This window comes from Odontomachus brunneus, unplaced genomic scaffold (assembly GCF_010583005.1).
Source record: "Odontomachus brunneus isolate Ranch 3 - 2012 unplaced genomic scaffold, Obru_v1 Obru_scaffold_001, whole genome shotgun sequence".
NCBI classification, from domain to species: Eukaryota; Metazoa; Arthropoda; class Insecta; order Hymenoptera; family Formicidae; genus Odontomachus; species Odontomachus brunneus.
In genome coordinates, this window is record NW_022639451.1 from 6,797,978 (window position 1) to 6,815,172 (window position 17,195).

Here is a 17,195-nt window from a genome sequence, read left to right on the forward strand (position 1 = left end):
TCAATCGTCAATCGCCAATTGCTAGTGTGATTTGGCCTTTAGTGTCATAAAAAATTTTCATCGCTAATAATAATTTTGCACAAGTTTTTTATTTTTTATTTTTCACAAATTAAAAAATTTGAACTGATGGCCCTTAGCTAGAATATTATTCTACAAGACAGTACTGTAATTTTAATAATTTTGTGTTTCTACAGGAAGTTAGGATACTATCCATGGAACCCGGATTTTCATGCAAAGGTGATGTGGCTGCACACAGTGCTGCGAGATCGCAAAACTTTTGGTGCGTTCGCTTTGGACGCTTACGCGTCATTCTATCTTTATCGCTCATTACCTGCGGGAAAAAGATAGAATGACATTTACAGTGCAAAGAGCCCAAAGCGAATGCACCAAAAGTTTCGCGATCTCGCAGCACTGGCTGCAGATTGCAGAGCCTATATATAACCAAATTGGACAGAAAAGAATTTTGTTTATATAAATAAAATATCAAGAAACAATGTAATATTATTAATTTTTCAATTTATTTTGATTCCTTCCTGAAAAATAATTGCCAAAATACGTTAATTTTTTGGCGCCAAAAATGTAACCTCTTAAAAAACTAACGTGAGCTAAAATCTCTGGAAAACAAATTTTCCTATTGGACTCGTAATCCCGATCTACAATAAATGATTTAACCTTAAAAACTGATCACAGCCGATTCTCTTCATATTTGATTGTGATTGGTCAATATTTAAAACTTAATCTTAAATATCTAGACTGCGTTCCGAAATTTATTGCCAATACTGAAAATCTATAGTTCATGTTACGTATACTATAGAATTTCAGCACTGGCAGTGAATTTCGGAACGCAGTTCTAGATTCTTTTTTTGAAGAAAATTTTAATACTTATAGTTTATGTTACATAGTTGTTATTATTACTATGGTTGTGAAACAAAGTCCATTGACCATTCATGTTACATATACTATAGAATATCGAGTAAAATTTCCTCAAAAAGGACGTTTTGGGATGCAATTCTATTGTAGATCAGAACTTTAAGGACAGTCTGCAATGGAAGTAGAGTATGGCTGTAAGAAGTGTAAGAAATTGACTAATCATAGTCGATTATTCTTCTCACATTCGATTGTGATTGGTCAATTTCTTACTCTTATTTCTCACAGTCATACTTTACTTCCATTGTAGACTGTCCTTTAAGCAGCATACTATACATTGGATATCGGACGCACGCCTTTTGGTTGCCTGAAGCCATTGGTCTGTTCTTTTCGGCTGCACTGCTGAACTGGTGCAATAAGTTAGAGTGAGACAAGTATATTTTTTCTCACTCTAACTTATTGCACCAGTTTAGCAGTGCAGCCGAAAAGAACAGACCACATATTGAGAGAGAGAGAGAGAGAGAGAGGATATCGGACGCAGTGACATCTTTATCATAGAAATATATAGGAAAACATCGATAAGTCATAATCCTAAAAAAAGTCTGATAACGAAAAGAGTACATACGCTCACGTTCTGAAAGAGTCTTTTGAAATATTCACGAATATTCATATAATAATCGTTATACAGTGTAATAATAATAGTGAGTATAATAACGAGTGTATCACCTAACTGTGATAAAACAAGAGGGAGATACCATTGCGAGAACGTCAAAGTTACATAAAATTTTGAAACTCGAAGTTTGAACAAATTCGCCAATCGTACTTAACGAACTGCCCTTCGACAAACTTATTTAGGTAAGAGCAGAAGCTTTTCAGTTGTCGCGTAGAGCAGTTTGTAACAATGTTGTGATCTAACCTTAACCTTTGCATGATGTTTCGATCTTGTTTGTGCCCAGATCTACAATGTAAACTTTGTGTTTCCTATTTCTTTCTCTGTATCTCTTTCTAACTTAAACTTTTTAACTTTAGCGAGAAAAAGATAGTGAACAAGAAACAAAAAGCAATAAGTACATTGTAGGTTAGATTTATAATATTGTAACATTATCAGTTATGTAGCAGTATTCATTATAGAAATAATTAATTTTTTTCATAGAATTTAATTTATATGCAGTTGATTACTCTGATTTCCTTAGTGAAGAGTTTCCATTGCCAATTAAAAATAGAAGTCAAGAGAACAAATTTAGTACCTTAAGATTTTATTCTGTGCAATGTAAGACGACGATTGAATTATAATTACGCTAAGGAATCATGCACAGATGTTACGAAGTACTCTTAGGTGGATGACAAATTTTTCAAGGATGGATTACAGCAAGAATAAAGATTACAAAAATCAGAGTACTATAACAGAGCCTGTAACAACGGATACTATAGAGGTAATTGAACGTTATTTTATTGGTGTGACGATACAATGTACTGAGAATTGATCCAATTGCAGGTAGATAATTCACATACAGTGCTATTAAAAATAGCAACACTGTATGCAGAGCGTCTTATGAATGACATCTGTCTTGTTGTTGATGGTGTGGAATATCCTGCACATCGACTTATACTTTGTGCTTCTAGTGATGTTTTCCAAGTGAGTATAGGTCAAATTCATACAATTTACTTCTATATAACAGTTCCAGAGCTGCCAGCGAGTCACTTTTTCCGTTTTGTCACTTTTTTTTTCAAGAAGTTGCTTTTAGTCATCTTTTTTCAAATTTGGTCACTATTTCCCTTTTTTTGTCATTCATAATCTGAAAATATGTTATAAATAATTTACATACAGGTGCGTCTCAGCTAAAAATCATATATGTAACATACATATTAAAAATATGTACGTCAACTCTATTATTTATTCCATCCTTTTTCCATCATTTTTCGCAGTTTTTTGTTTCGAAAAGACTGCGCGACCACCCGCCGTCGCCGCCGCAAACCACGCGATTGGCTTGAGTGTCGCGCATCTAAGAGCTTATTCAGACAGTGTTTTTGCCGCGCTCTAAAATTCATACGAGCCGCACGCTGCCGCGAGCAGAAGTGCCAGAGATGTATCCCAGTTGTGTACGTTAACTTCGGGTGGCGTGAAGTCGAGCGCTTACATGCAAGCACGCAACATGCAGAATCATCTCCTTCACATGTTAACGCATGCAACTGGGCTAGATCTCTATAGGTACTATTTCATATACGTTTATCGACAACTGTCGGATCGGTATGGCGTCGTTGCGCAGCCCGAACGCACGGCGTCCCTTCGCCACCTAATACGCCCTCTTCCTTCCTATGGTCTATTTATTTTTAAGTTACTTTAAGTAAAAACTTCCTTTGTATTAACCCTTTTAGGTACACATTTTTCTATCCATCAGTTTTTCATGAAAATTGATATACTGGGGTTTTTTTTGGATCGCTGATTATGAATCGGTAGATTTTTATAATTCTTTTTTAAAATGGCGGATCTAATATGGCAGCTTAAAATTTTGGGATTTTTCATTGACTTTTTATGAATATTGGTAATATGGGGTTTTTTCGGGTCTCTGATTACGAATCTGTCATTAAATTTTTATAAGGCCTGTTGTAGCTGACTGCTGAACTATTGCAATAAGTTAGAGTGAGAAAACATATATTTGTCTCACTTCAATATATTGCACCAGTTTAGTAGTGTAGCTACAAAGAACAGACCTATAGTTCACTTTCAAAATGGCAGATCCAATATGACGGCTCGAAGTCGGAGAAATTCTGGGGTTTTCTGTCGATTTTTTTACAAAAATTTATATATAGGAGTTTTGTAGGTCGCTGATAATGTATACGTCATCAGTGGTGGGACTACGTAAAAATAATAGCAAAGAAATAGAAAGAAGTTTCCTGTCTATACAATCACGTGTGACAACTCGACGAATCGTTGCACGTGATTGTATAGACAGGAAATTTTTTTCCATTTCTTCGTCTATTTTTTACATAGTTCTACCACAGATTTTTGACATTCACATTCAAAATGACGGATTCAACATAACGGATGTGAGTGTCAAAATCTGATGACGTATACATTATCAGTGACCTACAAAACCCCTATAAACTAATTTTTTATGTAATTTAAATGTAATTTTTGTAAAAAATCGACAGAAAACTCCAAAACTCCGAGACGCTATATTGGAATCGCCCTTTTAAAAGTAAACTATAAAAATCTAATGACGAATTCATAATTAGAGATCCGAAAAACCCCCGTATACCAATATTCATAAAAAACCGATGAAAAAGCCCTGAAATTGTGAACCGCCATATTGGTTCCGCCATTTTGAAAGTGAACTATAAAAATTTAATGACGGATTTATAATCAGAGACCCGGAAAAACCTCGTATATTAATATTGATAAAAAACCGATGAAAAACCTCCAAACTTGTGAGCCGCCATATTGAATCCGTCACTTTGAAAAAGAATTATAAAAATCTACCGAGAGATTCGTAATCAGCGACCCAAAAAACCCCTGTATACCAATTTTCATGAAAAACCGATAAATAGAAAAATATGTGTCTGAAAGGGTTAACTTTGTTTATTTATATAAACAAATTGACAGACAATAAAGAAAAATCCTACCTTGCCCAATACTCCTGAACATATCACTAAGGTAAAATTATAAAAAAAAAAGTAGAGAAGTCGAATATTAAATATTGGAAAAATTAAAAAAAATTTCTTAGAAATAGGTGGTACTCTGAGAGTACCATCATGCAGCAAAAGGTTAAATGTGATACCTAAATGTGATGAAATATAAGTTATGTTGAAGATTTTCCTTCATGTTGAAATAAATACATGTTGTTTTTTATATTTTTGTATATTGAATTCGTTCAAAGTAATAATCAATTTTAACAATACTAAATACCATGTATTTTAATTATGGTCACTTTTTTGTTACTTTTTTTTTTTTTGTAAAAAAGGTCACTTTTTTCCCCTTTTTTCGCCTGGACGAAAATAAATATCGTTAAAAATATTATCATCATTGTTCTGCTTGACACTTATGCTTTCATTGCATTACACTTTTGAGTAAATTAAACACTATGCTTAAATAAATAGAGGTGTTAAAAGCAAGCAATTTTTTGTCCTAATTGATAGAACCTTAACTAATTGTTGGGGACTGTTTCTGGCATCTTCTAAAAACAGAAAATATTTTTAGTTATAAATATTTTTTTCAATTATTTTTTCTGCACCAGATCCAGAGAAAGTTATAAAAAATTTATTATTAAAATAGTCATATAAAATATTTTTTAAGCTTAAGTCCTTCAGCTATAAAGATGTGTAATAATCCTCTATCTATAAAATGTGAAATAATAATATTAATATTTTAATCATAGAGAAAAATACCCCTAACAGCACAGATGTCCAGGGAACATCCAGAATACATCTTAAGGAAGTCCTGAGGATATTTCTTCGTCTTCAGGACGTCTTCAGGACGTCCTGAGGAGATCTTGTGCTGTCTGACAAATCGTCTGGTAAATCACCATATCATTTTATATTCTAGGTGATGTTAATGAGCCCACAATGGAGCGAATCTCAGGAAAGCAGGGTAACCCTTCAAGAAACGCCCCAGTGTGCGCCAATCTTCAGCGAATTCTTGCGCTACTTTTACACTGGCCAAATAAGGATCAACTACACTGTTGTACTACCGATACTGTCCTTAGCCGATAAGTACAACGTGAAAGATTTAATATCATTGTGCCTTGATTACATGGAGAACCACATTGCACTGGCTGCCATACATGGCACACTGGTGTCATGGCTGCAGTATACAACCAATTGCGGCCATCACTACATCAGCCAAGCGTGCCAAAACTTCGTCAAGTGGAATCTTGAACTCGTGGCGAAGACTCCGGACTTTGTTAACTTTGACTTGGACATCTTAGTATCGCTGTTGCACCAAAGTAACATAGTTGTAAAAGACGAGATGACGCTCTACAAGTGTATAGAATCGTGGCTAAATCATCAGGCGTTTCGATTGAAATCACAATTGTCGGCGGACGAACTAGAGACTACACTGTATCAGCTGGTGGTAACCGTGATGTCGCCCATCAGATTCCCGATGATGTCACCGCGACAACTGGCGGACTTGTTGCTGTCTCCGTTGACGAAAAAGTACAAAGAATTCTTCGTGGAACGCATGTCGATTGGTATGTCCTTTCATTCAGGCCAGACAGACAGAGTGAGAGAAGTGAGCCAGAAGGAAGAAGATGGCGCGCTACTGTTTGAACCAAGACTCTATACAGTTGACACATGCAGTTCGCTGCTGACTATCGAGCACTTTCAAAGCTTACCATCCTACCATACAAGAACGCTCGTGTTTTCCAGCCACTCGAGTTTAGCAGAGTACGCGGGCGACAAGGTGTGCGAATGGATCGTGGATATCTATCCGAAAGGCGTATGGTTCAAAAAGTTTTTCCTCATAGTGTGGCAAGGCACAGTGGAGATGCCGGAGCATGTGAAGCGCTCAGTGAGGCTGTCGTTGACATGCAAGGAGCCGGTGAACAGTAATATGCGCGTGAAGATAGGCGTGCTGATCTACGGCTTGCAAGATGGCGTTGAACACATCGCGAGAGTGACAGAAATTGTTCACAGGTTCAGCAAAAATGATCGCGTCCTCAATTTGGACGATCTCCTACCATTCGATGAGCTCAATCCTCAGCAGGGATCGCTGTCGGACGAAGAGGAAGAATCTCCTTTTTTGGTGGGTCCCAATCAAGATATACTAAAACTACACATCGTTATATCGCCAGCCAATTAGCATTTATAAGATAAACTTGATATACTATTACGGTACAAGGTATTACTATTATTAAATATCACACATCAGAAGGATGTTTATGTTCTGCCTGCATTATTTAGAACTTCAATCAGGGCGCTGTACATTAGGTTTATCGTTAATTATTTTTATCGTTAATTAATAATTCTTTTTTTTCTTCTTAAATACCAAATATTTTTTTAACATAACTATATGACATGAAATGATTATATGAGAAATTAACATCATTGTGAAGTACTTGACGTATAATTTCTCCGCGTATTTTCGAGGTGTTCCTCTCTGAAGTTTCACCCGGTTCAAAAGATCGACTGTTAAAATGTTCATGTGATATCAAATAATACCCTAATAAGGTATATTACATCGCGAGTATAACATATCACGTGCAATATACTTCACTAAACAATATAATAGCTCCTGCTGCCACACTCAGAGATGCCGATTCAGTTACATTTGCAGCATGCTGACAGCGCGTAGAGGGGATGGCTCCCATGATGCGTGCCCTGTCTGTGTGCGCCTCTCACTTCGGCTGAAGTGTGGCTGAAGTAAGAGGCGCACACGGACAAGGCACGCATACATGGGAGTAATCTCCTTTACGCGCTGTCAGCGTGCTGCAAATGTAACTGAATTGGCATCCCTGGCCACACTGTGATTGTGATTCTGATTCTTTGATACGTAAGCTTCAATTCTTGCGATTTTGTTGACCTCTACATGGTGTACGTGCGTGCGTGTGTAATGTATGTACTGTGTATATATCCAAGACCCAACACACATGAGCATTATTTTATCTCATAAATTGGTCATTCATGCTAATATATTAGATGTATAAATTAATATTTGGTGACTTTTCAGAAAAATTTATTTACAAAGAGAATATTATATTTTAAATTTTGTTTTATATTTTCAATTATTTTAAGATAATCTGTTATATTCAATGACGTATGTGCACTTTATGGGTACATAGATATGTGTTGATGTAGGCATATATATTAATCTCAGATCGCAAACTGACATTACGGATGTCTAACGAGAGATAAAATCGTCAGAGATGTTCAAAGAAGATTACAGCGAATATTTCTCATGTATCTTGCGTACAATTTGCTGATACTGCTATATCTTATTATAAAGATGATAGTAGTGAGAGACAGGAGAAGAGAGAAGTGGACAAATTTTTTCGCAGAGCAGTTTTTAATTTTACACGCGCATCTACTGATATAGTTTATTTTAATTATCACCATTTTAAGATGCTGAATGTCTGCGAGTTTCGTGATCACATATTCTCTTTTTTTATTACCCTTTTCGTACGACGAGTAGATAATTCAATGACCAGTTACTGCAACATCACAGTTACTGACAACTCATTATAGTTGCAGCTGTGTTCCTACATTGACGATTAATATTAAATTGATTGATTAACATTGCATCCTCGACGAGATAATATACGAGATTCTGAATAAATTATATACAATATATTCTCAAATAAGCATTGATAGTATTTTTATAATACCATATGTATTACTTGAAAACGTTGTTACAGTAGGATCCTGTTATAAATCACATTTCAGGGCTATAGAAGTATAAGACGGGCTTATAGCGAGACCCTCTTCTCCGATAGCGCTGAAATATCTAATCTCTGTCGTTTGCTTTAATTAGTTAATAATAATGTGAAAACATACGTAGAGAGGAAAGAACTTACAGAGCGAGATTACAGCAGAAGATTTATAACAAGGTCCTACTGTAATTCTACAATGCGTAATTTGAGACAAACTCTGATTAAAACATTACTCAGAGAACATGAATTTAAAGATATCTAAAGGACTTCATGTAATTTAAAGCAGTGTTGGGTATTTACGTGTGAATTATGATACTCTAAGTCTACGTGTAGACAACTTATAAACTATACACGAGATGTCATCTATGTAGACAATGAGTAATCTGTGGATGTTGATTAAAAGATGTATGGCTTGCTCAAAAATTAATTAAGAAAAGTTTATAATCTTATTTAACCTTTAAAATCCTGATATAAATTTATAAAAACGTTGTTTCCTAAATAATACCCATATACCCACTCTGAAAAATTTTCTGGTAATATTCTTACCTTTAGAGTTGAATCTACCAATCTGTTATATAATAAATGAAAATTTCTTGCAATTTGTTATCTTTTTTTAAATAGATACATTTATAATTAATATCTAAAATATATATTACAACTTCTTTATAATTTAATTACTCTTCTGTATATTTTAATATAATTTACAATATTCTACGTTTACATTGGATTTCCAATTGCAATATCCCTAGACACTTTCATGCACACGGCGACACAAGTTGAATTCCAATTGTCGTAATCGTCGACACAACACTACACATCCGTACTCAGCTCGAGGGCTACTAGTCGGCTGTGTAAACTAGTGTTTTCTAGTGACAATTAAGGTTAATAAGCGTAGCGGCTTGAAAAAAGACTGGCATTTGCGACGTGAAGTGAATATCTTTTTTATTATTTAGATTTTATTATTTATTATTAAAAAATACCAAAATATAAGCATAGTTGAAAAATAATCCTAACCTTATCCGACATACATACACATTAGTACACTTTGTTCCAATTGAATTGTGCACAACGTTACACTTTGTGCATTTCTGTGAACATATGTGTCAAGATGTGTTAAGCAATTGGAAAGCACCCATTGTTATACAATAGTTTACATTGTTTACATGAAGAAAAAAGTGTGTGTGTGTGTGTATGCGTGTGCGCGTGCGTGCGTGCGTGCGTGCGTGCGTGTTTGCGTGTGTGCCATGTAAACAATATGTAAAAAATTCGTGTACTCGATATTACCATCGATTGTTTCTAAAATAACTGAATGATAAGATAGATAACGACTAATTTATGGGGAGCTAGTCTCTGGGTGCTTTCCAATCGTTTAACACATTTTGACATATATGTACACAAAAATGCACAAAGTGTAACGTTGTGCACAATTCAATTGGAACAAAGTGTGTACTAATGTGTACGTATGTCGGGTAGGGTTAGGATTATTTTTAAATTGTGTTTATATTTTGGTATTTTTTAATAATAAATAATAAAATTTAAATAATAAAAAAGATATTATCCACTTCACGTCGCAAATGCCAGCCTCTTTTCAAGCCGCTACGCTTATTAACTTTAATTGTCACTAGAAAACACTAGTTTACACAGCCGACTAGTAGCCCTCGATCTGAGTACGGATGTGTAGTGTTATGTCGACGATTACGACAATTGAAATGCAACTTGTGTCGCCGTGTACATGAAAGTGTCTAGGGATATTGGAATTGGAAAGCACCCACTGTCATGTGACTTGTAAAATAGGTCACGCTTTATCGTGACGAGTCTTAAGCCCATTCTAGAATTGCGTGAACGTGGATGTAAGTGGTTGTAAGTGATTACGACAACCAATCAGAGTAAAGCAATTAGTGAATAAAACATTCGGATTGGTTGACTCTTACGTTCACAACTACGCTTACGCAATTGTAGAATGGGCTTTATACTGATGTAAACCATCGGTGAAAGGATACTAATATTTCTTCAGTCGTAACGCAACTATTAGCTTAGTTTCTGTGCTTCCGTCCATTTGGACGGTTCTATTTAACGCGTAAATTCAAAGTCATTTAACTTGTGCACTTGTGAATTCCATCATTGTATCGTGCTCTATAAATATAAGATGAAATTATATTCTGTTTCGGACGGCCCGCCGTCTCTTGCATGTCGGATGCTTCTGAAAGCTCTGAAGGTCGATTTTGAACTGATCAACATCGATTTTGGGAAAGGCGAGCATATGACTAAGGAATACGAGAAGGTATTTAATTAAAAGTAAAGAAGTAAAAAATTGATTAAAAATCTCTCCGTTCCTCTTCTCGTAGCTCAATCCGCAGAAAGAAATACCTACTCTCGTCGACGGTGATCTTGTTATGGGCGAAAGGTGAGTAATTAAATGCATTAAATGTATCTAACTCTAGTTTTTAAAAGTTTGTAATAACCCAAGTAGGAATTTACTACTGGCATCAAAGTGGCCCAGTACCGATTTATAGTAAACGTTACTGGCACAGTATCAGAGGCCAATACGGGTTTAGAATTAGTGTGATACTGGGATGATAGAAAAAGACCAGTATCGGAAAACAGTACTGTCACAGTACCGAAAATCAATACTGTACCAATATAAAAAAGTATTGATTTTTAGCACTGGGGAAGTACCTATTCCCACTCAACGAGAACGCAGACGTCGATTCGACATCTAACCGACGTCGGAAAGATCTAAGTTACGTCTAGTCTAAATGCACTAGAAAAATGGCAATTTAGACGTCTTCTATTTTGAGTAAATTTTAATTTTTTACAATCCATTCACAATATATTGACCATTAAAAGAGAAATTTTGATAAAATTTCGGGATTTTATTTTGTCGATTATTTACAATCTCTCTAGACGTCTATTCGATGTTGAATCGATGTCTAATATGTATCTTTTGTTTTACGCGTTTTTTAAATGTTTTCATTTTTACTAGAGATTTGACTTGAGATACACAGGATATTTGTTTGCTGATATTTTAAGTCCCAATTTTAAGTACACTGCCCTTATAGAAATATCATACTAAGAATCATTGATAATTACTTATTATCCAGTATTTTTAATACTGAAAATAAGTAATTATCAATGATTCTTAGTATGATATTTCTATAAGGGTGGACATACCCCTTAATATGATATATCACAATAAACTTACTATAATATTCTTTTCTTTCTATAAATTTCTTAATATTTTATTAATAAATAAGTTATACTTAATTTATTTATTAATAAAATTAATACATTTTAGGTTGTCTTTTTTTACTAAGACGTAAAGATTTTTTCTTTTATATAAAAGTAATGAGTTGTTCTACTGTCTTGGAAATTTTAGCTCGTAATCGCTATCCCGTCTTTTCGACGTCGATCAATAAATCATTTCTCACTGGGATCGCGCGCGTTTCGCATAAAAAATTTATTCTAAGTGGAGACATCAGTTTTTTTTTAGATTTCCGTTTCAATTATAGTATTACAAAGATGGGAATGTCACATTACTCGAAAAACATAAAACTGGAAGGAATAGTCGAAGTCATTTTGCAAGTAACTAAATAAACTTTAGAGATATTAAATAAAATAGATAGGTGAATCAACGCGTGTATTTGCTAGATACGTTATAATATACTGTGAACACTGTAAGTATACATTTTATAAGCATAAATTGTAAGAACATCGTTGAAGTCGTTGGAATCCATGCGGCACCGCATGCCGCTCAATCGTCAGGTAAACAACGCAGTCAAGATGGGATGGGTGACGGGCTTCGGATTCAAAATTATCGAGGGAGGATTCGCGAAAGTTTTAGCGTGTGTTTGACAATCTTCGGTTTCTAGCAATTTATAAGACATGAAGAAAATTTGGAATTAGTTTTTTTATGAAATAACCCAGTAAGAAATGACTTATCGATCGACGTCTATTTCACGATTTCGACGTCGATCAATAAGTCATTTCTCACTGGGCTTTTACCCAGAGAAAAATATCAATTAAATAAACATCGCATTGATACCTATTAGACATCTAAAGCGTCTAAAAGACATCGATAAGATGTCGAAATAATGGTTTATTAGACATCGATAAGATGTCGAAATGACGGTCTATTAGACATCTAAATGTGGACTGTTTTTAGATCGATATAGATCTTAATCTAGATTAGACGTAGATGGTAGACAGACGTTTCATATAGATGTCTGGTAGACGTCGAATCGACGTAACCTTTCTCGCTGGGAATGGTCAATATATTGTGAATGGATTGTAAAACATTAAAATTTACTCAAAATAGAAAACGTCTAAATTGCCATTTTTCTAGATGTGCATTTAGACGTCTAAATGCACGTCTAGAAAAATGGCAATGTGGACGTTTTCTATTTTGAGTAAATTTTAATGTTTTATAATCCATTCATAATACATTGACTATTAAAAGAGAGTTTTAGATAAAATTTCGGGATTTTATTTTGTCGATTATTTACAATCTCTTTAGACGTCTATTCGATATTGAATCGATGTCTAATATATATCTTTTGCTTTACGCGTAAAAATGTTTTCATTTTTACTAGATATTTGACTTGAGATACACAGGATATTTGTTTACTGATATTTTAAAACCCGCTACACTGGACATACTTCTTAATGATATATCATAATAAACTTACTATAATATTCTTTTCTTTCTATAACTTTCTTAATATTTTATTAATAAGTAAGTTATATTAATATTTAATTTATTCATTAATAAAATTAATACATTTTAGGTCGTTTTTTTTACTAAGACGTAAAGATTTTTTTCTTTTATATAAAAGTAACAAGTTGTTCTACTGTCTTGGAAATTTTAGCTCGTAATCGCTATTTCAGTGAGAAATGACTTATTGGTCGACGTTTTTTCGACGTCATTTCTCACTGGGATCGCGCACGTTTTGCGTAAAAAATTTATTCTAAGTGGTGACGTCAGTTTTTTTTTTAGATTTCCGTTTCAATTATAGTATTATAAAGATACGAATGTCAGATTACTCGAAAAACATTAAACGGGAAGAAATGGTCAAAGTCATTTTGCAAATAACTACATAAACTTTAGAAATATTAAATAAAATAGATAGGCGAATCAACGCGTGTATTTGCTAGATACGTTGTAATATACTGTGAACACTGTAAGTATACATTTTATAAGAATAAATTGTAAGAACGTCGTTAGAGTCATTAGAATCACCGCGTGCCGCTCAATCGTCAGGGTTTAAACAACGCAGTTAGAATGGTTGGGTGACCGCTTCGGATTTGAAATTATCGAGGGAGGATTCGCGAAAGTTTTAGCGTGTATTTGACAATCTTCGATTTCTAGCAGTTATAAGCAGTTACCTGTATTATAAGACATGAAGAAAATTAGGAATTAGTTTTTTTATGAAACAACCCGGTAAGAAATGACTTATCGATCGACGTCTATTTGACGATTTTGACGTCGATCAATAAGTAATTTCTCACTGGGCTTTTACCCAGGAAAAAATAGCAGTTAAATAAACATCGCATTGATACCTATTAGACATCTAAAGCGTCTAAAAGACATCGATAAGACGGCCTATTAGACATCGATAAGACATCGAAATGTGGACTGTTTTTAGGTCGATATAGATCTTAATCTAGATTATATGTAGATGGTAGATAGACGTTTCATATAGACGTCTGATAGACGTCGAATCGACGTAACCTTTCTCATTGGGCAGTACTGGGTCAATATCGATTCCTAATAATTTTTATTATTTGTACAATTGTTAATATCACAACTATATAGTATGGAAAGAAAAGATCAGACCATGGCCGGGGCCGCTCTCTCTCGTACCTATATAGGTCTATTTTTAATAGTTATGTGAGGAAAAAATCTTCGGGGCGACGGCTGGAATCGAACTCGAGTCTTCCGCTTGTCAGGCAAGCGTTCTTACCACTAAGTTATCTAGGTTTCGCGTTAGTGAACTCTTCCGTTTTCCCATAAAGAACATTGGTATCGTCCGTTTTTTGGTACCGGCACAATGCTAGCCCAGTATCCTCTATTGGCAGATTGTATACGATTCTTACTTGGGTATTCAATACTGATTCTACGAACAAGGCCAGTACCAATAATACAGCTTTTTTAATACTGGGCCAGTACCGAAAACGACAAATACTTTTTGATAACGCCCTAATATACGTACAATACGACTATCCTACCTTAATACCTAACTTTAGTACGGAGCCAGTACCAATAATATAGTTTTTTTTATATTAGGCTCAGTACTGAGCCAGTACGAAAACCGGGCATCCGCTTTTCGGTATCGGGCTATTTTTCCGTACTGGCGAAACGTATACGATTCCTGCTTGGGAAGTTTTAAAAATGTTGAAAAGTAAATTAAGCGGTAGAGTTTGCCACTAAGACCAGAAGCTTGAAAGTATAGACGTGAAATAAACTGCGCACTACATGCGGAATTCAATAGGAAATATGCAAATTGTATAAAGAGATGAATAAATTAATAAAAAATCAATAGATTATTAACTTAGGGAAGAACATCTCACGCTGGCAGACTATTATTTTACGCAAGAATTTGCATATTACTTTATGCGAGGATATACATTACATTTAGACGGAATTTTACATTGTAAATCAATTATTATCTCATTAATTTACATTGATTTAGATTGATATTCAGGTCAGACCTTATGTAGCATTATCGTTTTGTATGCATAATTTTTTAAATAGGAACGCGACGTTAATAACATTCGCGCTTTGCGTGTTGCAACATGAAATAAAATGTTCAAGGAATTCATTATCAACTATTGCGAAATACTATTTTGCAGCAACGCTATCTTACAATATCTAGCCGACCAATATGACACGAGCAGCAAGTTTTATCCGAAGGACAACAAGGCGCGAGCCATTATCAACCATCGTCTATGCTTCAATTTGGCGTTCTATTATCGCAATATCTCCGAGTATATTGTAAGTGCACGTCAATTTAATTGCTGTCTTTTTTTAAACGTTTCTCGAATAGATTTAGGCTCGTTTTAACCTTTATTGTGCACACTTCAGTAGAATCACATAATGAGCACACTGAAGTCTTTCGCGACCCCAGCTACAAAAATGTTTGCTGCAATAAAATTATTCGCTTTTTTTATTTTAAAAAATTCCAGGATATATTTAAAACATCTTTTTATATAACGGAATAATTTTTCTAGACAAAATTTGATTTTAAATGAAAAAAATTGGGAAGCCCAAAAAAGGGAAGCCCAAAATTGGGAAGCGCGAGAAATGACTTGACTTGCTTCAAAAATCATAACTGACACAATTTTTTATATTTTAAGATTTTAAGAAACTACTCTCAAGATATATCTCTTTAAGAAAAAAATTAGTACAATAGCAAGATTTAAAAAAAAAAAATATTTATTGTGAATATCGAAATTAAGATTTTTGTGAAAAAAGCAAATAGTTTTTCCAAAATATATAGATTTATTTTATTTATTTATTTTTTCTGGGATCTATTTAATCCCACAGTGTACAATAAGGGTTAACAGTCGTTACTTAAAACTTGTGTCTCAAGTAAGACACTCAGAGTTAGAATTAGATGTGAATTTTTCTGTTGAATTTTGAAATTATAGATATAATGTCATGTATATCGTATGTTTCAAATGAAGAACTCAGATCCAACTCTGAATTTCAAATCTGAGTATTTCACGTGAAACAAGTAACTACTGTTAATATCTTAGACGTGCATATACATACACACCGATTCTTTATCGTGTATCCGCAGTTGGCGCCGATATTCTACAATTACCAACGCACTCCGCTCGGTCTGAAAAAAATGAAGATCGCGTTGGACATCTTCAACACGTACTTGGAACGCGGAAACTGCGAGTACGCAGCGGGCGGTTAGTGTGAATCTTAATTATTTTCATCTCCACTCTCTCATATCTCTCTCTCATATTTCGAATTTTAACTCGACACGTTGCGAAATTAAATAGTAAGTTATATAATTTCGAAATTGAATAGTGAGATCGTCTAAGTTTCATTAAATCACGCGCAGGTACATTTTTGTCAAAAATGTCGGATTCGACGAGTCTTGCATCAATTAATCGACGATTTTGCTGTTATCGCATTTTTCATTGTTGTTGCGGTTTACAGATAGTTTGACGATCGCCGACCTGCCGCTAATAGCCTCGACAATGTGTCTGGAGGTCATCGACTTCAAATTAGACGCGTGGCCCCGTGTGGCGAAGTGGTACGACAATTTTAAGCAGAAGTATCCCGATCTTTGGGGAATAGGCCAGGAAGTGATGCGAGAGTTAATCTATTTCGAGAAACACCCGCCCGATCTATCTGGGATGGATCACCCCATACATCCGGTGCGCAAGAGCGCGTGAAGAACTTCACTTCGTCCACACAATATTACGAGGACACTTTGATCCATATTCCATTGGTATTTAGAATTGATATTTTTCAGTCGAAACAGAAAATAGTTATTATATTATATAATTATCAACAAGTTAGTGATAGTTGTATCACAAAAGACTTGTTATCTTTTTCTAATAAATTCTCGTAGGAAACTGAAACACCAAAGAAAAATAGGAAGTCCTGCTTAGATATCCAAAAATATACCGTTATTGTTTATTTTGCTCGTGAAAATGATCAATCCTTCTAAAATGGAGAACTTTATTTTCTGTTTTATTTGACAAACGCGACAAATCTGTTATCAACTTAATCAACTTAATATTATGTATCATTACCAGTTTCTTATGTGCTTTATTTTTTCTTTTTTTACAAAGTCCCGGATCTTTCGGAATTCACGGGTTGTAAAGTCTTTCTCGTAGAGTCGAGATAGCCGCTCTCGTGCTTAATGTGAAGTTCGAACGTGGATTTTTGCGCCTGCAAATTTGCAGTATTCGACTGTCACAGGGAGAAAAAACGACAAGTGG

At 34.6% G+C, this 17,195-nt stretch overlaps 2 protein-coding genes across 6 annotated transcripts; both read left to right on the plus strand.

The window, feature by feature from the left end:
• The first annotated feature begins 1,336 nt into the window (after nucleotides 1-1,336).
• Nucleotides 1,337-8,661, plus strand: LOC116852386 (BTB/POZ domain-containing protein 17). Of its 5 annotated transcripts, none has more exons than XM_032832887.1 (4): nucleotides 1,337-1,722; nucleotides 2,021-2,300; nucleotides 2,363-2,503; nucleotides 5,411-8,661. In XM_032832887.1, exons 2-4 carry the CDS (start codon nucleotides 2,184-2,186, stop codon nucleotides 6,665-6,667), a joined length of 1,515 nt encoding a protein of 504 aa, XP_032688778.1. In that variant the 5' UTR covers nucleotides 1,337-1,722; nucleotides 2,021-2,183; the 3' UTR covers nucleotides 6,668-8,661. The 5 variants fall into 5 exon arrangements, with proteins under 5 accessions (XP_032688778.1, XP_032688695.1, XP_032688601.1 ...); XM_032832804.1 differs by having other exon boundaries at nucleotides 2,039-2,300; XM_032832710.1 differs by having other exon boundaries at nucleotides 2,061-2,300.
• Nucleotides 8,662-10,229: 1,568 nt separating this feature from the next.
• Nucleotides 10,230-17,008, plus strand: LOC116847002 (glutathione S-transferase 1). Its single transcript, XM_032821573.1, has 5 exons — nucleotides 10,230-10,515; nucleotides 10,580-10,638; nucleotides 15,084-15,225; nucleotides 16,034-16,151; nucleotides 16,405-17,008. Exons 1-5 carry the CDS (start codon nucleotides 10,381-10,383, stop codon nucleotides 16,641-16,643), a joined length of 693 nt encoding a protein of 230 aa, XP_032677464.1. The 5' UTR covers nucleotides 10,230-10,380; the 3' UTR covers nucleotides 16,644-17,008.
• The last annotated feature ends 187 nt before the right edge of the window (nucleotides 17,009-17,195 follow it).